The 27,445-nt window shown below is 39.2% G+C and overlaps 1 protein-coding gene across 1 annotated transcript in view; it reads right to left on the bottom strand.

Moving 5' to 3' along the window:
• Positions 1-3,697: 3,697 nt before the first annotated feature.
• The window catches only part of C9 (complement C9), a 61,217-nt gene continuing 37,469 nt past the window's right edge, over positions 3,698-27,445 (bottom strand). The window contains exons 7-10 of the mRNA XM_052659328.1: positions 18,503-18,743; positions 15,596-15,721; positions 13,062-13,240; positions 3,698-3,913 (exon numbers count right to left, since the gene is read on the bottom strand). Coding sequence (XP_052515288.1) covers positions 3,698-3,913; positions 13,062-13,240; positions 15,596-15,721; positions 18,503-18,743 — 762 coding nt within the window. The remainder of the gene's footprint in view (positions 3,914-13,061; positions 13,241-15,595; positions 15,722-18,502; positions 18,744-27,445) is intronic.

The raw sequence follows: 27,445 nt of genomic DNA, 5'->3' as shown, positions 1-27,445 counted from the left end.
CAAGGTTCCCACAGGAAACAAATTTCACTGAAGACCAGGCCTGATATAAAAAAACTATTAATACTCAAGGAAGAAAAAAATGCCATGTGAATGAGTATGTGTAGAAACTATATATTCTAGGTCAATCTGAGAGAGACTTTTATATGAACATGTTTAGCATGTTCAAAGGGCTTCCCTGGTAGCTCACTAGGTAAAGATTCTGCTTGCAATGCAGGAGATCCAGGTTTGATCCCTGGGTCGGGAAGATCCTCTGAAGAAGGAAATGACAGCCCACTCCAGTATTCTTGCTTGGAAAATCCCATGGACAGAGGAGCCTGGCAGGCTATAGTCCATGGGGTCACAAGAGTTGGACACGACTTAGTGACTAAACCACCACCAGCATGTTCAAAGAAATAGAAATAGGAAACATCCAGTAGGCCAGAAAAGAAAAAAACAGACTTAAAAAAAAAAACACTCAAACAAATAGAAATTAAATTTATTTATAATTAATTATAATTAGTTTATAATTAAAATAAATTTGAGAAAAATGCTCATTGGTTATAGGATATAGTCTATATGTAGCTGAAAAAAAAACTGAAAAATTAGAAGACAGAGCTGAAGAAATTACAGAAAGCTGAAGAATATTCCACATATAGAGAAACAGGTAGAAAACAGAGGTCCTGAGTATGAATTTTTTGCTACAAATGCTGCTTTGAATACAGAACATAAGACTGACATTTTAGATAGGTGAGAGACAGAGTTAGTATATAGGATAAATATTTCTGAGAAATATTAACATGTATATTGTCAGCATATTCGAGTTTCTGTGTTTGCTAAGAAGGGCAAAAGACGCTTGTAATACGAATTTTTTAAAATTTTCTTTGTAAATGCAAAAAAATTTCTGTCAGTTCCGTTGTGTCCGACTCTTTGTGACTCCATGGACTGCAGCATGCCAGCCTCCCTGTCCATCACCAACTCCCAGCATTTACTCAAACTCACGTCCATCGAGTCAGTGATGCCATCCAACCATCTTATCCTCTGTCATCCCCTTTTCCTCCTGCTTTCAATCTTTCCCAGCATCAGGATCTTTTCAAATGAGTCAGTTCTTCGCATCAGGTGGCCAAAAGTATTGGAGTTTCAACTTCAGCATCAGTCCTTCCAATGAATATTCAGACTGATTTCCTTTAGGATGGACTGGTGGGTTCTCCTTGCAGTCCAAGGGATTCTCAAGAGTCTTCTCCAACACCACAGTTCAAAAGCATCAATTCTTTGGTGCTCAGCCTTCTTTCTAGTCCAACTCTCACATCCATACATGATGACTGGAACAACCATAGCTTTGACTAGACAGACCTTTGTTGAAAGTATGGTTGAATGATAAACTTGAGGCCGTGAAATCTTTGAGGAAACTGAATAATTGTTTCAGACATTTTGTTGTAGGAAACTGCTTATTCAATAAAAAAGTAAGTTATGATTTTCAAAAGAAATTAATCTAACTAGCTAATCTTGTGATAATTAACAGTTTAGCTAAATCTTACTTATCTATTAGGATTCTAATTAATTCTATCAGAATGAAAGACCTAGCAAATCCTCAGTTTTAGAAAGATGGCTAAAGTCGTTCTCCTTGAAAAAAGCAAAATATTGAAATATAATTTCAGATGATTAGCTGTAAAAAGTGAAGAATCTGTTTTCTTGGTCTGGAGCCCGCCAGACTTCTCTGTCCATGGGATTCTCCAGGCAAGAATACTGGAGTGGTTGAAATTTCCTTCTCCAGGGGAATCTTCCCAACCCAGGGATTGAACCTGAGTCTCCTGCATTGCAGGCCAACTCTACCATCTGAGCCACTGGTGAGGATAGTAAAGTTAAAATTAAAAAATTAAAATTCAGTGAATACCATTTATAGAAATTAAAAAACCATCCAAAACAACATTGGATATTTTCCCATTGGCACAGATGTATTTGGAAAAAGTGAAAAATATGGACCAGAAGAAAACACTCCTAACTTAACGAAAGTGACTGTAAGGGGAGGAGGGTAAAAGAAGGCAAGGAAAGGTGAGGAAGATTAAGAAGTACAAAGTATGAGTCAGGGGTACAGAATGTACAGTGTAAGGAACGTAGTCAATAACTATTTAATCTTTCTGTGGTGACTGATGATAACTAGACGTATCATGGTGATTCTTTTGAAACGTATATGTAAGAAACGCCGCGGGAAGAAGGAACCACCCCTATGGACCGTTGAACAGGGCCTTTTATTGGGCGGTCGCTCTCGGGCAGAACTCCCGGGGGCAGGTAAGCAGGGGAGCGAGGGGGGGGGTCTGCGAAGCAAAGGGAGTCAGCGGGGTAAAGGGAGTCTGTGGAGTCTGCAAGGTGTGAGGGGTGGGGAAGGGGTTTTATAGCCCGGGCCGGGGCTCCCATATAAGGAAGAAAACGCGGGCTCAGCGGTGATTGGTGTTCAAGGGCTCCGTGTCGGCTCCTGATTGGTCGGCTTGGTTGCGGCCCGTCTCCGGGGTGTGTCTGCAGCGCCCTTTGCCGGGGTATGTCCTGACATGCCCGGGCATGCCTCAGCACCCCTGACCTTTCCCTGACCTTTCGTCCTGACCTCGCCCTGACCTTTCATCCTGGCCTTGCCCTGACCTTTCAGTATAGAAATATCAAATAACTATGTTGTGTAACAAGAACTAACAGAGTGTTATAGGTTGATTACACTTCAAAACCAACCAACCAAACAAACAAACTCATAGGGAAAGAGATCATATTTGTGGCAACCAGAGGATGGGGGTAAGAAGAGGGGAAATTGAATGAAGATGGTCAAAAAGGTAAAAATTTCCAATTATAAGATAAATAACTACTTTGGGTTTCCATTTCCTTTTCCAGGGGATCTTCCTGACCCATGGATCAAACCCAGGTCTCCTGCATTGCAGGCAGCTTCTTTACCATTTGAGCTACAGGGAGAACCTTGGGATATAAGGTACAACATGGTAAATATAATTAATACTGCTGCACATTATATGCAAGTTGTTAATGGAGAAAATCCTGAGTTCTCATCACAAGGAAAACATATTTTTTTCTAATTCTTTAATCTTGTATTAATAGATGAGATGATGGGTATTCACCTAACTTACTGTGATAATCAGGTAAGTGAAATGTAAGTCAAGTAATTTTGTTATACTCAAATTCATACAGTGCTGTACATCAATTATATATCAATAAAATGGGAAGAAGATAGTAACTGTATCTGAGTTGTGTGGGAGACAAGAATCAACCTGGGCTTTTTGCAGGGAGATGATGTGGTACAAAGTACTCTATTGTATCTGTGATTATTTTTCTTATAAAGGGGTTCTGAAGTATTTATTGCATATATATATTTACATATACACACACACATATTCACATGGTGAGTTCCTGGATGTTTGTTATACTTCTGTAAACTTTTCCCTTTATGTAAAATTTTTATAACTAAAAAAGTAGTGCAATCATTACAATTTATTGTCTATAGCTCTATTTAGAGGAAAAGGTAGAGGTTAACTGTGTGCTAAATGACGCATAAAGGCTGATTTGTCCATTTCCACTATTCGTTCCATTTTTATCTTTTGTTTATATGGCTAACCTAGAAGCTTAGTGAAAATTAACTGAAGAACTAGCTTTCAAATTAAATAACTCCCAAATGCATATTTTTGTCCTTAATGATGTTTAAAAGGTTGTTCTCACCTTTAGAAATTTTCTATTTTTTTATTTCACAGGCAACTCCCTTGAACTCTTTTAGGCAGGAACACACACATTCTCCATCCAGCAGAACCACAGTCCCTCCGTTTTGGCACGGTTCGCATTTCCTTGAACTGAATTCATTGATGTAGTCTTCAATGGCTCTTTCCAAATTTTGTTTCTTGAGGTGCGCATCTTTCATTTTCACTGGAATCAGCTCATATATCGGAGCCAGCTGCAAGACAGAAAAACGTTTAATTTTAGGTCTTTTCCTACTGACTAACATTTTAGTTTATGTGATATTTTTGACTAAATTATTTATTCTTTGATTCATTAATTCAACAAAGGCTTATTGAATGATTATTATTGCCAGCTATAATGTTAGCTTCTAAGACTTGGTGGCTCAGATGGTAAAGAGCCTGCCTGTAATACGGGAAACCTGGGTTCAATCCCTGGGTTGGGTAGATCCCCTGGAGATGTAAATGGCAATCCACTCCAGTATTCTTGCCTGGAATATCCCACGGATGGAGGAGCATGACAGGCAATGGTCGATGGGGTCACAAAGAGTTGGACACATCTGACTGACTGACAACAACATGATGTTAGCTTTTAAGCCTATACTAATGATCAAAAGTAGCTATGATCTCTGTAACCATGGAGATCCTATTATAGAGATAAAGTGTGTTAGTCACTCAGTCATGTCCAACTCTGTGTGACCCCCACGGACTGTAGCCCTCCAGGCTCCTCTGTCCATGGGATATTCCAGGCAAGAATACTGGAGTGGGTTGCCATTTTCTTCTCTGGGAGGGTCTTCCTGATCCATGGATCAAACCTGGGTCTCCTGCATTACAGGTGGATTCTTTACCATCTGAGCCACCAGGGAAGCCCATTATTGAGGAAAGGAGACTGATACTGCGAGATAATTTACTGACATATTTATGGGAATCTTTTTTGCTGCCTTTTTTCTGTCTCCCCCTTCCAGAAGGTAGACAAGCGCTTGCGATCTCTTGTCTAAGAGGAGGTTTATGTGTGATGCCAAGTCCAGAATGTCCCTAAACACGAATATTTTATTACCTTTGAGGGAGAGCTTTCCTCCAGTCTAGGAAGAGGATAGAGTTAGCATATACTTCAAGTAGCGGGAACCATAACTAGATCTCTAACAGCTGTTTTGGCAAGTAGCAAAATCTTTGAAGGGCCCCCAGGGAAGGTGGCTATCAGGGACCAGGCTACAGATTTGTCAGTGTCTCCAATGCACAGTCTTGGCATGGAAAGTTTGAAACCACTTGATGTCAAGTAAGCTTGTAAACTTTAACCATGAGGTCATCAGGGTGACCACAATGGACTAAATACTTACATATGTCATATCCTTATTTCCCGACGAGAAACATCTGGACAAGCAAGAACCACCCTGAACCCATCCAACAAATGAATGACAGATGAATTTTCCAGCAGAAGGAAGAGTGGAAATGTCAAATTTAATCATACTTAAATAAATGAAGCAAAGTGATTTATTTATTTTGTACCCTTAAATTCCTGGAGTAAGATACATAGTTGCCACAATTGAATCAGGGAAGTTTGGAAAAGCTTTCCTGAGAAAATGACTATGAAGTTGAGATTTGAGGGTGTAAAGACAAAAAGACTACTCTAGCTTGCCTGGAAAATCCCATGGACTGAGGAGCCTGGTGGGCTGCAGTCCACAGGGTCGCTAAGAGTCGGGCACGACTGAGCGACTTCACTTTCACTTTTCACTTTCCTGCATTGGAAAAGGAAATGGCAACCCACTCCAGTGTTCTTGCCTGGAGAATCCCAGGGACGGCGGAGCCTGGTAGGCTGCCACCTATGGGGTCGCACAGAGTCGGACACGACTGAAGCGACTTAGCAGCAGCAGCAGCAGCAGCAGTAATATAGTGCAGAGTTTAAAAAATAATTCTTACACTAATGTTACATATATAACACAGATAGAATATATAGAGTTATGTTTTATAAATCTATATAAACCATATACAGGCTTCCCAGGTGGCACTAGTGGTAAAGAACCCACCTGCCAGTGCAGGAGACATAAGAGACTTGGGTTCAGTCCCTGGATTGGGAAGATCCCCTGGAGGAGAGCATGACAACCCACTCCAGTAATCTTGCCTGGAGAATCCCATGGACTGAGGAGCCTGGCAGGGTACAGTCCATAGCGTTGCAAATGAGACCCTTTGGTGGCATAGTACTTTGAAATGAGATAGCAAAATTTAGAAGAAATTAGAATCTAAAGATTCAAGAAAGATGAGATAAAAAAATATACCACAAATTCCTGCAGAAGAGTAATGATAGATTAAATAATGTTAACCAATCCGTTTTCTGAGGACAATGAGAAAAGCTGAACAAGTAAATAAAAGTGAAGTTTAAAAATCCACCTGAAGACCCTGGAGAACTAACAAGATAACAAAATATGACTAGGCTAAGACCAGGGAGGTGGTGGAAGTTCAGTGAGGTGAGATCAGTACTTTTGGGTTAACAGTCTCCTTGACACATTTTTTAAATCAGGAAGAGGAGCTAAAAGGTAGGGCAGGATGTTACTGGGCTGGGAAAAAGATTGGAATTCAGAAACAACAAAGGTAAACAAGTTGTGTTTTTGGCTGAGACTCAAGGACCAGAGCCCTAGAAGTAAGCGGGAATTGGAACTGAGGAAGCCCTGGCAAAGAATGCAGCCAGTTTAAACATAATCCTGAGTTAGTACCCCGGAAACTTTAAAAATATACATATGTATTTTCTTTGGAAGAAAATAAAATCACCTCAAGCCTCAAGCTACTCTGATAGAATCCCTGGCAATATGGGAGATATGAGTTGGATATCTGGTCAGGGAACTAAGATTCCACATGCCATGGGGCAACCAAGCTTTTGTGCCTCAGTTACAGAGAAGCCCGCATACCACAACGAAAGTTCCTGCATGCTGCAACTGAGACTTGACACAGCCCAAAATAAGTAAATAAAAAATAAAATAAAAAACTAGAAAAGGGACTTCCCTGGTGGTCTGAGCTTCTACTGCAGGAAATGCAGGTTTGATCCCTGATTGGGGAACAAAGATCCCCACATGCCACATGGCACAGCCAATAAAAACAAACTAACAAAAAAGAATGCCACTGGAGGGTGAAAGTCCTCCAGTGAAAGAAGACATCTGTAACACTGTTATAGGAGAATAGGCTTATATCCTGAATACATGAACTTCTACAAAGTCCCCACAACTGTCCCTCAGTGGAGTCTTTTATGAATTAGCATGTAGGATTCAGATTCCAACTCTGACATATTTAATTGGAAGAAAGAAACCTCTTAACAGTGTTGCCACATTAGCACAAACAGCATAAGTATGTGGTGGAGTTATTTTGATTTTCACGAAAAGAAATCCATCTTGTTTTTACCCTTCAAAGGAAAGTCAAGGCCAGATAACTGAAGATACAGGATTAGAGGGTCACAGAGAAAATACAGTTTGGATGAAATTCATAAACAGTGTTCAAAGAGATAAGAAGGAAGGACGCCCAATGGTAAATAGTTTCAGAGGAGCCCCTGGAGTCAAGAATCCCAAAAGAAGACAAAGAACAATGAAAATGCACTTCTTGAAGTTTAAGAGCTGCATTTTTTCCCTCCGATGAACTTTGGCCTTCTGTTAAGTAAGAAAACCGTTTTCATTGTTCTCCCATACTAGCTCACTGTTCTCTTTCTATCATTTTCAGTAGACGTTTCTTTCTCCCAAGTAAAGATGTCATAGTGAAAATCTGAATCCTACTGCTAATTCATAAAAATTATGAATTTTCAGTAGATGTAATCTATCATGTGACATGCTTAAAATACAATGAATTCACAATACAGTTTGATATTAACTACACTTAAGTTTCTTGATGTCCACTTAATGAAACTATATGAACCAAATGTAGTTTGTTGAAAAAGTGTTCTGTTTTAAACTGCTATACAAGGGAGTCAGGGATGATGTCACTATAACTGTAATGACTATAGTGATAGTGTAGAACATTGGTACCACAGCTCTTTAAAATTCTTCTGATGTTTTTTAACATCTGGTGCATCATGCTAAGAGTTGCATGATAAACAAAAATGGTAGATCAATTAATTCATTCTTACTCAAAGTTGCTCCAGAAAGAGCTTAATAGAACTTGATATGTGGGTGGATAAGAGCTGCTGAGGGAAATGAGGGAAAGAAGAATTGAGAATGCATGGCAAAGGCAAGATGAAGGCAAAAGCAACAAAAAATGCACAAAAGTCATGCAGGAAGACCCATCAGTGCACAAGGTGAGTCATAAATTTGGTTATATTTTTGCAAGTTGAATAAGACAACTGGATTTTAAATTACATGCATGTAAGAAAAGCTCACTTGATTCCCAAGAGAAACAAAATGAACTTGAAACTGAGAATGAACAGTGATATCTCCCATGAGTTCTCATAAAGGGGACGTTGTATTATGTAATATCCTTTCAGTAAATAAAGCAAGCATAAATTAGCTTTTATAATGCAAAAATAAAACTCTGCAGGAAGTCAATATGCTATATGCTACCTATACTGATCGATCTCTACTACTACTGCTCTGGAGGAAATCATAAACTTTATATCTCTCAGGCAATCCTTACTAAATGTAATTTCGCTCAGTTGACATTTTAATAACTAGTTTGTGGCAGTAAGCTAAAGAAACCAAAGTTCAGGTATTCTATTGAGGCAAAATGTAGGGCCGTTTATGTTAACGTTCAGGCAAGAGGGAAATGGGAATAGTATATTTTCATGAAAGCCGAAGACTATGACAAAACCAGTACTGGAATGGTGACCTAGCTTATCTCCTCTTCAGAGAAGGGCTGAAGGACAATTCTTGGGCTGGGCCAAGACACTCCTCAAGAAGTGTCTTGGCCACAAACAAAAGGGTAATCAAAGTGACAGTATTATACTTAATAAGCATGGTCATAGTTACTTTAGTGTGGAAAATAAATATAAATAAAACCAAGTGCTTTGCTTAGAAAATCTCAGTAACATATTTAAGCAGCTTTTAATTTAGACTGATGTAACTTCCTCATGTTTCCTCCAAGAGAAACTCTTTGCAACATAAATACCTAGATAATTGATGTAGATTGCTGCTGCTGCTGCTGCTGCTGCTGCCTACAGAGAATTAAATATAAACCAGTTTAATATGGGTAGGGAGGGGCTTTTTCCATTTTTTGCATAATTGAATAGAAAGGCCAATTATTTTATTATGGTCATCCCAGTATTTGGACATGTCATAATACACAGACTATTGTCAATTACCAAAGAATAAATCCATGACTATAGATTGTTCAGTTATCTCGTGGAAATGCCAGTTAACCAAAGGACCTTACATTTAAAAGAGCAAAATTACTTGGAATCTATTTCAAGATTAAATTAAGCTTTATCTCAGGTCTCTTTAGAGGTTTAAAAGCCATACAGAGTCAAAAAGTTCATATTATTTTCCTATTTTCTGAATTTCTTCTCTAATAAGATGAATTTAAGAAATGTTTCATGGTGGACTCACTATGGTTGACTTTTTCTCAGGGAGAACATTAATATGAAAAATCCAAGCTTCCAATTCTTGAAGAAAGAAACATACAGATATTTTAGATAAAATGCTTGAGTGAAAGTGAAAGTCACTCAGTCACGTCTGACTCTTTGCGACCCCATGGACTGTACAGTCCGTGGAATATTCAAGGCCAGAATACCGGAGTGGGTAGCTTTTCCCTTCTCCAGGGGATCTTCCCAATTGAGGGATCAAATCCAGGTCTCCCACATTGCAGGTGGATTCCTTACCAACTGAGCTATCAGGAAGATGAAATGCCTACTAGTCTAAAAATATGGGATTCAATCGTTGTCCTTAAAAATAGAATAAACTGTATTTTGCATCCAGCCAGTAGTACTGAGCCAACAGAGCTGATGAATGTCTTTGAATAATTCTAGTAAATGCAGTAGTAAGTCTTCAGCAGATACTTTATTGACTTGAGATTTAAAAAATCAGCAGCTCTAGGATATTCTGGAGCATGATATCAAGTAGGCCTTAGGAAGCATTACTACAAACAAAGCCATTGGAGATGATGGAATTCCAGCTGATCTATTTAAAATCCCAAAGATGATGCTGTTAAAGTGCTGCACTCAATATGTCAGCAAAATTGGAAAACTCAGCAGTGGCCACAGGAGTAGAAAAGATCAGTTTTCATTCCAAACCCAAAGAAGGGTAGTGCAAAAAAAAATGTTCAAACTACTGTGCAATTGCTCTCATCTCACATGCTAGCAAGGCTATGGTCGAAATCCTTCAAGCCGGGCTTCAGCAGTACATGAAGTGAGAACTTCCAGATGTGCAAGCTGGATTTCAAAGAGGCAGAGGAACCAGAGATCAAATTGCTGACACTTGTTGGATCATGTAGAAAGCAAGGGCGTTCCAGAATAACATCTTCTTCTGCTTCTTTGACTATGTATAGCCTTTGTGTGGATCACAACAAACTGGAAAATTCTTAAAGAACTGGTAGTACCAGATCACCTTACCTGTCTTCTGAGAAACCTGTATGCCTGTCAAGAAGCAACAGTTAGAAGTGGACATGGAACAATGGACTGGTTCAATATTGTAAAGAAGTATGACAAGACTGTATTGTGTCATCCTGCTTATTTAACTTATATGCAGAGTACATCTTGCAAAATACCAGACTGGATGACTCACAAGCTGGAATCAAGACTGCCAGTGGGAATATCAGCAACCTCAGATATACAGATGATACCACTCTAATGGCAGAATGTGAAGAACAATTGAGAGAGTCTCTTGATGAGAGCAAAAAAGGAGAGTAAAAAAGCTGGCTTGAAACTCAATATGAAAAAAACTAAGATTATGGCATCTGGTCCCATCACTTAATGGCAAGTACAAGGGGAAAAAGTGGAAGCAGTGACAGATTTTCTTTTACTGGGCTCCAAAATCACTGCAGATGGTGACTGCAGCCATGAAATTAAAAGACACTTGCTCCTTGGAAGGAAAGCTATGACAAACCTAGATAGCATATTAAAAAGCAGAGACGTCACTTTACCAACAAATGTCCATAGAGTCAAAGCTATGGTTTTCCCAGTAGTCATGTATGGATGTGAGAGCTGGACCATAAAGAAGGCTGAGTGTCAAAAAATTGATGTTTTCAAACTGTGGTGCTGGAGAAGACTCTTGAAACTCCCTTGGAGAGCAAGGAAATCAAACCAGTCAATCCTGAAGGAAATCAATCCTGAATATTCACTGGAAGGACTGATGTTGTAACTCCAATACTTTGGTCATCTAATGTGATCAGCCAGCTCATTGGGAAAGATCCTGATGCTAGAAAAGATTGAAAGCAGAACGGGAAGCGGGTGGTAGAAGATGAGATGGTTGGATAGCATCACTGACTCAACGGACGTGAAACTGAGCAAATTCCGGGAGATAATGGAGGACAGGGGAGCCTGGCATGCTGCAGTCCATAGGGTTGCAAAGAGTTGGACAGGACTCAGTGACTGAACAACAACAATAGAATATGATAAATTATTATTAAGACCTCCTCAGAGAACAATCTTGGATCCATACAAGAACAGTTGAACTTTGCAGAGATGAGAAGACAAGTCACTTTTAATGTCCTTCTGAATGTAAGGGTAGCGCAGTGGGAAAGACTTTGTCTGCCAATGCAGGAGACACAAGAGACAGGTTTGATCCCTGGGTTGGGAAGGTCCCCTGGAGGAGGAAATGGCAACTTGTTGCAGTATTCTTGCCTGGAGAATTCCATGGACAGTGGAGTCTGGTGGACTACAATCCATAGGGTCACAGAGTCAGACAAGACTGAGCATGCATGAATGCATGAACTGAATATAAACTTCTATCTAAATCAATTCTTTTCTTGTTTGTTTGGCACTTGGCTTGTAGGATCTTAGTTCCTGCACCAGAGATCAGACGTAGGCCCTTGGCAGTGAAAGTACAGAGTTCTAACCTACTAGATCACCAGGGAATTCTCAACCAATTATTTTCCTGTTTAAGATCTTCTGAAAGATTTATTTCACTGAGTTCAAGATAATGAGTATAAATATTTTTTAAATATGACAAAATAAAAGTGGACTCTTGTGATTTTAATTTTGGTTAGCTTTTTTCTTCTCTTTATCCTAGCTTTTGAACAAAATATTTGATGTCTTTCATGGATGTGTTTGCACATTTACAACTGGCTAGATTTTCATAGATTTCCATCATAATTTTGTAGTTTCTGAGTTTCTCAATCACATAAATGAGATAGCTTTGGTAGTTTCATTCCCTTTAAAGACAGTAATGAAGAATGAAGAAACCCAATTCTCCAATAACTAGTCCTAGCAAAAATGTCAACATGTTTATAGCTCAAGTTAATAAAATGGAAGTATGGGTCAATCAAAGATAAATTTGACCTGAGGGAAGAAAATTGTGAAACTGACAGGGAAAAAGAGCTCAGACAGTAACGAATCTGCCTTCAAAGCAGGAGACCTGGGTTTGATTCCTAGGTTGGGAAGATTCCCTGGAGAAGGGAATGGCTACCCACTCAAGTATTCTTACCTGGAGAATCCCATGGACAGAGGAGACTAGTGGGTTACAGTCCATGGGGCTGCAAAGAGTCAGGACTGAGCAACTAAAACTTTTACTTTTCACTTTCATAGAAGAAAGTAGGAAAAATACTTTCTAACAATAGCAGGAACAAAATAAGCAGTAAAGGAAAACACATACCTTTTTAGTTAGCTTGGGAAGAGAATGATGAGGCTAAATAACATTGTCAGTTATATTTTTTATTAATAGTTATAATGCCATTTTTTCCCCTTAGGAATAAGCACCAGACTGTAAAGTCCCAAAAAGTTTATAAACTGAAGACTATTATGATCAAGAAACAAAAAGGAAAGGATTTCCTAACCATGAGAATTTCTCATCCTTGGTCTTACTTTCTGAGGACTTATGAACTTTTCTTTCACACAGGCCCTTGATAAATATAATTCTCCTATGTTGAAAAGGGTGGTATGATGTCACCTGAAGGCAAGGAACAACCAGCGCAGATGGAAGGGAACTGACAATTCCTGGGCAACTATTTTGTACCAATCTGTGCCTAGTCTCTATATAAGCAATCATACTAAGTCTTCAAAGTAAACACGGAGCCCTGGAGAACTCTGCGTTGCAGAAGTCAGAAAATACAACACATCTAGAGAGGAACAGACACTGAGACTCAGTCTGCAAGGGTCTGATGCCCCTTCCGTACCTTTCTTCTATGCCCTGCTGCTTTCAGGGATGGGTGTGAGTGAGTGACTCAGATACTCACATGTCTTTCAGATGAAGTTACATTTAGTCAGAAAATGACAAAATCTTCTATTTGAAAATAAGTATTTCTTACTTTTTGGCTTATGAGCACCGGAGCATCATTTAAGGAAGAGGCCCAATTTACAAAGTCAGTCACATTAATCATTTTGGCTCCTCTGAGAAGTTTCTCTTTCAGTTCAGTTGCATATTTTCTGGTTCCTCCTCTTATGAATGTAATAACATCGTCGAAGAGGTCAACCTCTGGCTTCGTTTCTGAGAAGAGAAAGATGACATAAGTAAAGTGTGTATAGTTCTGTGATATTTGATAAATATTTATTGAACCCTTTCACAAGGTATAGCTCTAGTACATTTATTGAATTTTACTTATAAATATTACTTAGGTAATTTGTTCACCCCAAATCTCCAAGGGTAATTTTTACACTTGATCTTAGCCAAAAGGCCAAGAAGAAATCCAAGGATAATTTTTATTAGTAGACAATTATAGATTTCAATCTTTTCAAAGAAAATATAAATGGAATGATATTTAAGATACATTAATAATTGAAATGAACATGAACTTGGGCAAACTCCAGGAGATGGTGAGGGACAGGGAAGCCTGGTGTGCTGTAGTCCATGGGGTCACAAAGAGTTGGACATGACTGGATGACTGAACACACACAATACAATAATTTAAAGTTCATCACCTAAGCATGGGCACACATGGGGACATGAATTTTTATTAAAAAAAATAAATTTATTTATTTTTGGCTGTGCTGGGTCTTCATTGCTGTATGGGCATTCCCTAGTTGTGATGAGCAGAGGCTAATGTCCAGTTGCAATGCATGAGCTTCTGATTGTAGTGGCTTCTCTTGTTGCGGAGAATGGGCTCTAGAGCACATGGGCTTCAGCAGTTGTGGTGCGTAGGCTTAGTTGCCCCACAGCATGTGAAGTCTTCCCAGACCAGGAATCGAACCCACATCCCCTGCACTGGTGGGTGGATTCTGAACTACTGGACCACCAGGGAAGTCCAACACGAACCTGGATTGCATGCATTTTTTGTTGAAGCCTTACCTTCATAATTATATTTTATATAAATTTGCATTGACTATTTTAATATTATAAAATATCAAAGAATATGAAAAAAGAATAAATAAACACAATTTTTTCCACCACATTTTTTGCATATTTCTCTCTCAGTCTCTCCTAGACCAAAGCACTTTTAAAAAGATTTGGGTGAATCATTTAGAGCTGTGAATTTTTTGAACTAAAAATTGAATTCCAAGATGATATTTTTATCCTTCCTTATTTTTATAGATGAGAAAACTGAACCTCAGAGGCAGGGAGTGACTAGCCCAAGACCACACAGCAAGCTTCAGGGTCAGATTTTGAAATTATGACATTTGATGGCAAGGTCAGCTTTCTTCTCACTTCGGCAGTAGTTTCCATTCATGACCACATGTTTGTGACTGGTATGCTTTTAAAAATATTAGGTGTTCCTCTCCTCTATTTCTCCACTATCAGCTGACTCTTTAAAGGTGAATCTTAGGCATGTGCATTTCTGAGAATGTTCTCAAGTATTTCTAGTCAGAATGAAAAATTGAGAACTCCAGTACCACTCTTGATTATAAATCTGCCAATGATTAGCAACATAGGTAATATTTATACCAAGCAATTTATATTTCTTAAAAAAGTTATGTACTGACTTAATGTTAAGGATGGATTAGGGATTTTCCCATTTTCACCCAGTTTTATTGAGATATAATTGACATACAACACTTTGTAAGTTTAAGGTGGACAACATAATGACTTGACATACATATATATATATTACAAAATGATTGTCACAAAGTTTAGTTAGCACATATCACCTCATATGGTTACAAAAATGATTTTTTCCTTATGATGGGACCTTTTAGGATCTATTCTCTTAGTGACTTTCAAACATATCACACAGCAGTGTTGACTAGAGTCATCATGTTGTATATTACATCCACAGTATGTGTTTATCTTAAAACTGGGAGTTTGTACTTTTTGACCAGTTGGGTGAGGATGAATTAGGGATTTTGAGTCAGGTGGAAAATTAGGGTGTTAAGGAGATGGCTTTGGCCTTCTCCTCTCTTGATGGACACAGACAGCACATCCTCTAGGCCATTCAGAAGCTTTGTTAAAATTAGGGGAAAATAAAGAAAACTTTCCTCAAGATATTTTTCTACTATTGGTATTCTACCATTGTCATGGTAAATCTACAAATCTACAATGACCACCACCAGAGCTGTGCACTTCAGGGCTCAGCCACTGAATATATGTCCCCAGGTTACTTGTGTTTATAGCCATTTGGGAAACACTATAAAGATAAAATAGTTTTGGGAAATTTCCTGGCAGTCCAGTGGTGAGAACCATATGCTTTTACAACCAAGGGCCCATGTTCGATCCCTGGCCTGAGAACTAAGATCCCACAAGCTAGTGTGGCTCAGCCAAGAAAAAAAAATGTAAAATAGCTTTAAACACTTTTAGGTTTTTGTTTTGTTTTTAAATAAAGAGGAGAGACAATAAAGAAGACTCATATGACAGGGCAGTTCTCATGGACATTTCTTCCTTCTTTTTACCCTAAAGTTAAATCATACTTACCCATTTGACCCATACCCTTCTTTGAGCAATGTTTTGAATCAACATTTCCTGTAACTTCAACTCCAGCCTTCAGAGACAAATCCAGATCAAACCCGAGGCATCTCTGTACGTCCCTCACTTCAATACCTGTTTAATATATTTAGTTGGAAATTATTCGATAGTATCTATCAATATCATCAATAAATTCCAATGTTGTTATTTTGTAAGAAACATACTGACTTAGATTCCTAGACATTATTACTAAACTCAACTGTAAGGTTATATCTGCCCCACTTTGCCCTCATACTAGAATCTAGTGGTCTCCTTTGACTTTGCTTGTGAACTTAATGGTAAAGGACAAATATATTTACTGTTTGTGAAAAAGGACATGAGTCAGACCAGGGTGGTTATTTGAAGACCTTTATCTCTAACACCATAAAAGGGAGACAATGTCTAACATGTACTGAATGATTACGTGCCCAGCATCATTCTAAGTATTTTGTGGAATTGACTAACTTAATCCTCACATTAACCTCTTGAGGTAAGCTTTATCATTATCCTCATTTTACAGATGAGGGTACAGAATCATGAAACAGTTAAGGAACCTGCTTTGGGCAGATGATTTAAATACATGACACTTTGTTCTAGTCCTGTGAATACTCTTTAGTAGACACTGGTCATGGGAGCTGACTCACTGTGGTGTGTGGATGCTCCAGTGATAAGGAAGAAAAATCCTAATATTTACTTGAGTATATAGGAAATTATCTCTTTAAGAGTAACTGCCCAGGCCTCAGCTCATTGACCCTATAGTTTTTGCTCTTATTTATCATTTCTGATCAGACACACGTATATAAACATGTAGTTGTTTGTCCTGGAAGCCAAAATACTTTATGAAAAAAGAAAGGGATAGGCTAAGTTAATCCCATTGTGGATTAGAATCTCAAAGTGAGATTTAGAAGTAGATATCTGGGGTATTTAGTCATTCATTCATTCAGCAAGTGTCTTTGGTATACCCATAATTAGTGAGAATTTAAGAAATGTTCTGTGGAATTTTCAATGGGAAAGGAGGAAGGAGAATAAAAATGGAAGGCAATGCTAGAAATTCAGAATACTAAATTTCCAACCTTAACCCAAGAAACATGAGAATTCTCAGATGAGGCTGAAAATACCTAAGTGACCCCAAAGCTTAGATTCTCTACCTCAGCTGTGGACCTTTCCATGACCAGACAGAGTCTGGACATCCCACACTGAGGTGGAGGATGTGACTTGGTCCATGGGTGTGGCAAAGTGGAAAAGTAAGAAGAGTGATTTGCTCTTCAAAGACCCAGGGTTGACCTAATCATCTTTGTCTACTAAGGCCAGAAGGTACATAGATGTAAGTAGGTGGCTCTGAGTTATCCATGATGAAAGATTTCAACCTGTGGGGTTTTTCACCAAAGCAACTCTTAGCCTGAAGGGCTCTTTGTGATTTGATCACACTTCTCTTCTGACTTTCAGGTTATTTAAGACACACCCCTTTTGTGCCCCTTCCCCACATGATATCTATCAATATAGCCTACCAGTCCGGGCTCCTAGAGACCTATTTATACCATCTCTCGGGAATTGCCTTGGGAGGCAGTATAAGCCAAGGAACATCATACTCCACTTCCCCGGCAATGCTTCTACTGGTCCAAGACAGGCATCAAAAGCAATTGGTTCTGGCCATTCATATTTGTTTCATCTACAAAATGTTTATCCACTGTGGGTACAGGTCAGGCTTCAGGATCAGAACTGAACCCCCCTTTTATTTTCACCTGACACAGCCAGGGGCTAAGGATAAGAAGCTGTGGAAGTGGTTTTGGCAACATTTCCTTCGCCAAGAGATACATCCCAAAACTTTGAGAACAGAGAAAGGAGATAGGCTGACATCTATCACCTCTTTAAAGAGTATTGTAATTAGCCATAATTACCCACAAAATCAATAATTAAAACTTATTAATGTAGAAAATTTGCATTTAGTTTATTTTTAAAAGGCTTTGAGGAAGTCTTTAGGCTAGGATTTTAATTAAGTAGCTCACAGACCTATTCTGTACATATGGCAGACACTGATGTTCAATAAGAGTCTTTTCTATGATTTCAGCTGTGGTCAGAAACCTACTCAATATGGACCCAATTCAACTACCACTCTATGGTTAGAACTGTCATCATATAAAGTAAAACTAATTTTCCACTCTTGTTTAGACTTCTATGTTGTTACCACTGCTTCTTCCTTCCACTCTGGGAGAAACTTTATAACATTTCCTTTCCACTCCTCAAGAATACTTTGAAGATAATTGGCACACATATAACTGAACCAGTCTACAGATTAAGCAAGAGGTTATATAAACGGTGTCTCTTGTACTTTCTTTTCCCTTGTAAGTAGTGCTGTGGACTGTGCTAAGTTGCTTCAGTCAGGTCCGACTCTTTGTGACCCCACGGACTGTAGCCCACCAAGCTCCTCTGTTCTTGGGATTTTCTAGGCAAGAATACTGGAGTGGGTTGCCATGCCTTCGTTAGGTCTATTCCCAACCCAGGGATAGAAGCCGTGTGTCTTAGGTCTCCTGCATTGGCGGTGGGTACTTTACCACTAGCCCCACCTGGGAAGCCCTTTGTAAATAGCGCTTCACTAAAAGCAGCATCACTAAATAACATTATATTGCAATACGAATTTGTGCATTTCTCAGTAGCCTTGCTGAGTAGTACATGGCCAAATGATCTTGTTTGAGGTGGAAGTCAACTTGCTGTTTGATAGGATTTTAGAGGCCAAAAGGCAGGAAAAGAATTTTTTCAAAGAAGCAGGTTATAGAACTCTACCACTATTTTTAGTGCTAACCACTGGAAGACGTTAGTGCTAGAAACAGTGGTTGATTCAAACAACATTGGAAGCTAGAGCTCTATTTCTCAGTATACCTTTCTGCTCCATGGACTTTTTATCCAAAACATATATTAGTTCATAGAGTCCTCCAAGAGACCCAGAGCTACTGTAGTGGGTTCCATAGGTTTCCAAAAATGCAAAATATTCCCCCTTTTCATAAGCAGTCGGCAGAGCATTTATAGAATCCAAGAAAGTTGTTTGCAGCATGACATCCCGACTTCTCATCACAAATCTTCCCAGGTGAACTTTTCCTTTTACATGCAGAAACATTTTTTCCTTTATTGCAGAGCAGAAGAAAAGAAACATGAATTTTATCACCCTTATTTCAAATGCAAAACTCAAAAAATTTAGAATTTCCATAGTCAATATGCTTTTCAGCCGTGACAACAAGGTAACACTTTAACCCATCTGAATGACAAAATTAAAACCCTATCAAAAGTGTTGATGAAGATGTACAGAAAATAGAACTCTCATGCATTGCTGGTGGAAGGGTAAATGGTACAATCACTTTGGAGAACTGTTTGGCAGTTTCTAAAAATAGTCAACACTCCCATGGCCAGCAAATTCATTTCTACATAAGATCAGTAAGAGCAGTTCACAAAAAGATCTGTAAAAGGCTTTTATAGCAACTTTGAGCAGAATAGCTTAAAATGGAAAATGACAAATGTCCACTGCCAGGAGAGTAAATAGACAAATTGCAGTCTATTCACACAGAAGAATACTAGTTAGCAATAAAGGGAATGAACTACTGTTACAGGCAACAATACAAATAAATCTCAAAAATATTTTCCTGAGTGAAATATACACCAAAGAGTTTATACTGTATGCGTGCGTGTGTATATGGTTGTTTCAGTCATGTCCAGCTCTTTGCAACCCTATGGACTAAAGCCTGCAAGGCTCCTCTGTCCATGGGGTTTTCCAGGCAAGAATACTGCAGTGGGTTGTCATACCCTCCTCCAGGGGATCTTCCCAACCCAGAGATTGAACCTGTCTCTTACGCTCCTGTGTTGGCAGGAGAGTTCTTTACCACCAGTGACACCTGGGAAGCCCATATACTCTATGACTCTATTGTATTTATATAAAGTTCTAGAATAGGTGAAACTAAGCTGTGGTCAGAGAAATCTGGTCAGCAGTTGCCTCCTAGGTGGTAGGGGATTGATTCAAAGGGCGCGGGGGAATTTTCTTGAGGTGATGGAAATATTTTGCATTTGTTATTTGTTACAAAGGTGGATATAACAGTCAAAACTCATGGAACTATATGCTAAAATATTTTCATTTTATTTTATGTAAATTATACCTCACTAAGGCGATGGCACCCCACTCCAGTACTCTTGCCTGGAAAATCCCATGGACGGAGGAGCCTGGTGGGCTGCAGTCCATGGGGTCGCTGAGAGTCAGACACAACTGAGTGACTTCCTTTTCACTTTTCACTTTCATGCATTGGAGAAGGAAATGGCAACCCACTCCAGTGTTCTGGCCTGGAGAATCCCAGGGACGGGGGAGCCTGGTGGGCTGCCGTCTATGGGGTCGCACAGAGTCGGACACGACTGAAGTGACTTAGCAGCAAGGTGACTTAAAATGTTAACAATAGAAGGATATGTAGACATTATATATGAAGCCCGATCTTATTTTACATACAAGGAAACTGGGATACAAAGGTATCAAATTATTTTCCCCAAATCTGTGGCGAAGATTGGTACTGAAAACCTGGGTCTCAGGCCTTTCTATGCCTTCTCCTAAGTCCTCTGAATCTTTGATATCAGGGAAAGACAGACAATATTTGAAGAAGTAGTATTCAAGTCAGTCTAAACACCTCAGCACTTAAATGTTCCCAGGGATGATGGCTTACATTTCCCAAGGAAACCTGGGGCAGCGACAAAGAGCCATGTGTGATCAGTGCTATAGACTGTCCTAGGCAAAATTAAACCACAAGTGAGATCCTATGATTTTGTGGAAGGTTCTTTTAAAATTTTCCTGCTGTAGTTGTGGTGAACACCTGTTGATTGCATAGGAGTTTAAAACATTTTATTTTTTTTTAAAAGGTGAATCTTGGTATGTATGAACATCACAGCAACTTTTTTATGTTTTAGAAGCACAACTGTTTACACTGCGGGACTTAACTTCAACTGATATTGGGTGACTCAGTATCTAACAAGATTCTTAAAGAAACTTATTCCATATTTATATGTTTTCTATTTGGTGAATTGCATAATCATTCTTAACAGAATCTCAAAGATGCACAAAACATATTTGAATTTCTTTTCATTTGCCAAAATTGAGAGGTGTATCTTGTCAGAAAGACATTATATTCTTTGGTTCAGCTTATGTTAGAGATAGATCTTAGATCATTCCCATCCAAATCCATTCTTGTTTCTTCCATCTTAAGGGAATAAAAATAATTTCTTGGTTTTACTTGTTTGATCACTTGCCATCCATTTCTTTGCCCTCATTGTGTTTAGTCTCTTAGTCATGTCTGACTCTTAGTGACTCCATGGACTGTAGACCACCAGCCTCCTCTGTCCATGAGGATTCTCCAGGCAAGAATTCTGGAGTGGCTGCCATGCCCTCTTCTGGGGATCTTCCCAATCCAGATATTGAACCCAGGTCTCCAGCACTGTGGGCTGATTCTTTACCATCTGAGCCACCAGGGAAGCTCAAGAATACTGGAGTGGGTATTCTACCTTCTCCAGGAAATCTCCCCAACCCAGTAATTGAACCTGCATTCAGACCTGAATGCATTCAGGTCTGAATGCAGGGGTCTCCTGCATTGCAGGCAGATTCCTTACCAGATGAGCTACCAGGGAAGCCCAGTTAGAAGCAAAATTCCTTTAAAGAGTTTTCTAGTCTGGTTGTTTCCATTTCTTCTCTTCCCATTTTCTCTTAAATCTAACCCAGTCATGCTGCTGCCCTCTCCACTCCCAACAAAACTTCTCTTTTATTCAAAACCTCTTCTGAAGGTGCCAGTGATCTTTATAATGCTAAAGCCAGTGGTCACGTATATATATCCTCTTTCGTATATTAGTACATTTGACGCAGTTCATCACTCTTTTCTTTTTTGCCATCTAGAATAGTGCTTCTCAAACCATACAGTATAAATATCTAGAGAATCTTGTCACAATGCAGTTCTGACTCAGTAGTTTTGTTGTAGGGTCTGAGATCCTAACTTCCCAGTGACATTGCTTCTACTGGTCACAGAACACACTCTGAGTAATTAGGTTCTATGGCGTTACCCTGGCTACATTCTTCTTTGCTTCACTCCTCATTCCCCAGACCACTTTCTATTGAAGTTTCTTGAGTTTAGTCTTTGATCTTCCCTTTTCTAACCACACTAATTTTTTAGTGGTCTCGCCAAGGCCTGCAACTTGAAGCACCGTCTGTATATTTTGTTGTTCAGTTGCTTAATTGTGTCTCACTCTATGGGATCCATGGATTGTAGCACACCAGACTCCTCGGTCTTCCACCATGTCCTACAGTTAGCTCAGATTCATGAGCACTGAGTTGGGGATGCTATCTCATCCTCTGCCACCTACTTCTCCTATTGCACTCAATCTTTCCCAGCATCAGGGAAATGAGTGGGCTCTTCTCATCAGTTGGCCAAAGTATTGGAGCTTCAACTTTACTAACCATCCTTCCAGTGTATGTTCAGGATTGATTTCTTTTAGGATTGACTGGTTTGATCTTCTTGCTGTCTCAAGAGTCATCTGCAGCACCACAATTCCAAAATATCAATTCTTCGGCTCTCAGCCTCCTCTATGGTTGAACTCTCACATCCATACATGACTGCTGGAAAAATCATAGCTTTGACTATATGGACTTTTGTCAGCACAGTGATCTGTCTATGCTGTCTAGGTTTGTCATAGTTTTCCTCCTAAGGAGCAAGCGTTTTTTAATTTCATGGCTGCAGTCAAATTCTGCAGTGATTTTGGAGCCCAGGGAAAGATAATCACTTCTCCTTCTTTCCCCTTCTACTTGCCGTGCAGTGATGGGACCAGATACCATGATCTTAGCTTTTTCATGTCGAGTTTCAAGCCAGCTTTTTCACTCTCCTTTTCATCCCCATCAAGAAGCTCTTTATTTCCTCTTCACTTTCTGCTCTTACAGTGGTATCATCTGCGTATCTGAGGTTGTTGATATTTCTCCTAGCAATCTTGATTCCAGCTTGTGAGTCATCTAGCCCAGCATTTCACATGATGTACTCTGTATATAAGTAAAATAAGCAGGGTGGCAATATATAGCCTTTTTGTACTCCTTTCCCAACTTTGAACCAGTCAGTTGTTCCATGTAAAGTTCTAACTCTTGCTGCTGGACACATATACAGGTTTCTCAGGAGATGGGTAGGGTGGTCTGGTACTCCCAACTATATAAGAATTTCCCACAGTTTGCTGTGACCTACAAGGTCAAAGGCTTTGGCATAGTCAATGAAGGAGAAATAGATGTATTTCTAGAACTCCCTTGCTTTCTCCATGATCCAACGGATGCTGGCAATTTGATCTCTGGTTCCTCTGACTCTTTGAAACACAGCTTGTTCATCTGGAATTTCTCAGTTCATGGACTGCTGAAGCCTAGCTTGAAGGGTTTTTAGTATAACCTTGCTAGCATGTGAAATGAGTGCAATTTTACAGTAGTTTGAACATTCTTTTGCATTGTCCTTCTTTGGGATTGGAATGAAAAATGACATTTTCCAGTACTGTGGCCACTGCTGAGTTTCCTGAATTTGCTGACATACGGAGTGCAGCACTTTAACAGCAACATCTTTTAGGAATTGAAATAGCTCAGCTGGAATTCCATCACCTCCACTAGCTTTTTTATAGTAATGTTTCCTAAATCTCACTTGACTTCACACTCCAAGATGTCCAGCCTTAAATGAGTGACAACACCATCTGGGTTATTAAGGCCTTTTTTTTGTATAGTTTTTTTCTGTATTCTTGCCACCTCTTCTTAATCTCTTCTGCTTCTGTTAAATCTTAACCATTTCTGTCCTTTATTGCGCCCACCCTTGCATGAAACGTTCCCTTGATTTCTCCAATTTTCCTGAATAGATCTCTAGTCTTTCCCATTCTATTGTTCTCCTCTATTTCTTCGCATTGTTCACTTAAGAAGGCCTTCTTAGCTCACCTTACTATTCTCTGGAACTCTGCATTCAGTTGGATATATCTTTCCCCTTCTCCTTTGCCTCTATCCTCTCTTCTTTCCTCAGCTTTGTAAAGCCTCCTCAGACAAACAGTTCACCTTCTTGCATTTATTTTCTTTGGAATGGTTTTGGTCACTGGCTCCTGTACAATGTTATGAGCCTCCATCCATAGTTCTTCAGGCACTCTATCAGATCTAATCCCTTGAATCTATTCATCACCTCCACTGTATAATCATAAGGGATTGGATTCAGGTCATACCTGAATGACCTAGTGGTTTTCTCTACTTTCTTCTTTTTAAACCTGAATTTTGCAATAAGAAACTCATGATTTGAGTCACAATCAGCTCCAGGTCTTATTTTTGCTGATTGCATAGAGCTTCTCTATCTTTTGTTGCAAAGAACATAATCTGAATCTGGTACTGACCATCTGGTGATGTCCATGTGTACAGTCATCTCTTGAGTTGCCGGAAAAGGGTGTTTGCTGTGACCAGTGTGTTCTCTTGACAAAATTCTGTTAGCCTTTGCCCTGCTTCATTTTGTACTCCGAGGCCAAACTTGCCTGTTTTTCTGGATGTCTCTTGACTTCCTACTTTTGCCTTCTAAACCCCTATGATGAAAGGGAGATCAAACCAAACAATCCTAAAGGAAATCAGTCCTAATTATTCATTGGACAGACTGATGCTGAAACTGAAGCTCCAATACTTTGGCCAACTGATGCAAAGAACTGACTCATTAGAAAAGAACCTGATGTGGGAAAGATTGAAGGTAGGAGGAGAAGGGGATGACAGAGGATGAGATGGTTGGATGGCATCACTGACTCAATGGACATGAGTTTGAGCAAGTTGCAGGAGTTGGTGATGGACAGGGAAGCCTGTCCTGCTGCAGTCCATGGTGTTGCAAAGAGTTGGACATGACTGAGCAACTGAACTGATGATGAAAAGGACATCTGACATTAAGTGTCAGTTCTAAGAAGGCATTGTAGGTCTTCATAGAACCAGTAATCTTCAGTTTCTTTGGCCTTCATGGTTGGGGCACAGACATGGGTTACTGCGTTGTTGAATGACTTGCCTTTGAAACAAACTGAGATTATTCTATTGTTTTTGAGATTGTACCCAAGTACTGCATTTCAGACTCTTTTGTTGACTATTTGGTCTACTTCATTTCTACTAAGGGCTTCTTCTCCACAGTAGTAGATATAATGATCATCTGAATTACATTTGCCCATTCCCATCCATTTTAGTTCACTGATTCCTAAGATGTCAATGTTCAATCTTGTCCTCTTCTGTTTGACCACGTCCAATTTATCTTGATTCATTGGACCTAACATTTCTCGTCCTTATGCAATATTAAATCCTATGACTTTAAGCACCATCTATTTATTAACAGCTTGTGATTCCGCTGGTAAAGAATCTGCCTGCAATGTGGGAGACCTGGATTCGATCCCTGTGTTGGGAAGATCCCCTGGAGAAGGGAAAGGCCACCCACTCCAGTATTCTGGCCTGGAGAATTTCGTGGACTGTGTAGTCCATGGGGTCTTAAAGAGTCAGACATGACTGAGCGACTTTCACTTTCTCAAACTTAAAGCTTAATTCCAGACCTCCTTCCCAAATGTCAGACTCATAACATCAACTTACTACTTTATGTCGCCAATGGAATGTCAAATAGATATCTTAAACATAATCTAAAACTGAACTAATGGTCTTCTTCTCCAAACCTGCTCTACCTGAAGTTTTCTCCATCTCAGCTGATAGCAACTCCATTCTTCTGGTTGCTCAGAGCAAAAACTGAGTCATGTTTGAATCTACAACTGTCCTTTTCTGAAATTCCATCATCTCTCACCTAGATTCTTGCAATAGGTTTTAACAAATCTTCTTGCTTTTGCTACTAACTTTCATAATGTTGTCCCAACAATATCCAGAGTAGTCATTTGAAATATATTAAAATATGTCAATCTTCTATTCAAAACATTCCAATGGTCCCTCATGTCACTCATTGAAAAAAATCAAACTCTTATCATAGGCTGTGAGGCCTTTTTTTTTTTTTTTTTAATCTGATTCAAGGTAACCTCACTAACTTTTTCTCTTGCTGCTTTTCTTTGGCCCAATGTGCAAGTATGTTCCCATCTTAGGGACTTGTCTTTAATAGATCCTTCTGCCAGTTATATTTGACTATTTTCTCTCCTTCAAATCTTTATTAAGATCTTATCTTCTCAGTGAAGCCTATCCTAAACTTATTAATTTTTTATTTTAATTTTTTTGTGCTGAGATGGGTTTTCATTGCAGTAAATGTGCTTATCCAGTGTTCTTGCTTAGAGAATCCCAGGGACGGGGGAGCCTAGTAGGCTGTCGTCTCTGGGGTCGCACAGAGTCGGACACTACTGAAGCGACTTAGCAGCAGCAGCAGCAGTTGTGCACAGGATCAGTAGTTGTAGTGTGCAAACTTAGCTGCCCAGTGGCATGTGGATTTTATTTTCTTGACTAGGTAGTGAACCCAAGTTCTTTGCATTAGAAGGGAGATGCTTAATCACTGAACTACCAGTGGAGTCCCCTAAGTTTCTTTTTAAATATTGCCATCTGTGCAGGACTCCTAATTGCCTTATGCTACTCTACTCTCTCTTCATTTTATTCTATAGCACCTGTCATTTTTTAAATGGTCTATAGCTTCCCTTTTTTGCTGTTATGCTTATTTTTAATCTATCTTCCCTGCTAAACTTTCAGCTCCATGAGAATAAGAATCTTTGTTAGTTTGGTTCACAAATGTATTCTAAGCACCTAGAACCGTGTCTGGCCACATAGTAAGTCCACAATTAAATAGTTGTTGAATGACTTCAAGGATTTTCCAACTGCACTCTTTGAGTGACTGTGCATGTGAATAGAGGCAATGTACTGACCTATAAAAAAACAGTTATATTGTTGCTGGGGATTGGGGGGCAGATGGAGGGAAGGGATAGTTAGGGAGTTTGGGATGGACACGTATACACTGCTCTATTTAAAACGGATAATCAACAAGGACCTAGTGTATAGCACATGGAACTCTGTTCAATGTTATGTGGCAGGGGAGTTTGGGGGAGAATGGATACATGTATATACGTATGGTTGAGTCCCTTCACTGTTCACTTGAAGCTATCACAACATTGTTAATAGGCTATACCACAATACAAAAGTTAAAAAAAATTATACAATTAGGCATAATATAAATACTAACAGTGAAGGAGTATTATTTTTTAAGTGGAAGGAGGATACCTAAACAGGTGATTGTGATATCGGAAAAGGGAGAGTGAGCATTTTACCAGCATCATACTGATTACAGAAAGTATATTCTATATTTATCCCAGAGATGAAACAAACCACTAAATCTGGATTAAATATTAAAAAACCAAACACATTTTCAAAGTGTCAGATTAAATGTATGATTACAAAGTAAGCAGACAGTTTCATATGCAGTGTATATAATTTCATGGCATTGTTACTTTAGAAATACACTTAACAGTAAGTAGTCATCATTCTAAGACATTGCAATGAATTACCAAAAAATTCCTGAGCATGATTTAATTCTGAAGAAATATAGATTAAATAGCCTGCTACCACAATCTCAGTCAAAAAGAATGTTCTGAATTCTTCTCTCTTTTTTTGGCTGCACCACAGGCATGTGGAATCTTAGCTACCCCTAACGAGGAATCGAACCAATGCCCATTACAGTGGAAGGACAAAGTCTTAACCACTGTATCACCAGGAGAGTCCCAAAAAGTATGCTCTGAATTCTTAAGATGCTTGTTCTGTTTGTAACCACAAACACTCACATTACTACTAAACTGAAGGGATTTTTCTCCAGTTAACTTTCTTCCTCT

The sequence above is a fragment of the Budorcas taxicolor genome, chromosome 20 (genome assembly GCF_023091745.1).
Source record: "Budorcas taxicolor isolate Tak-1 chromosome 20, Takin1.1, whole genome shotgun sequence".
In the NCBI taxonomy this organism is placed as follows: Eukaryota; Metazoa; Chordata; class Mammalia; order Artiodactyla; family Bovidae; genus Budorcas; species Budorcas taxicolor.
Note: the sequence above shows the minus strand (reverse complement) of the source record. Positions and strands in the feature narration are given on the sequence as shown.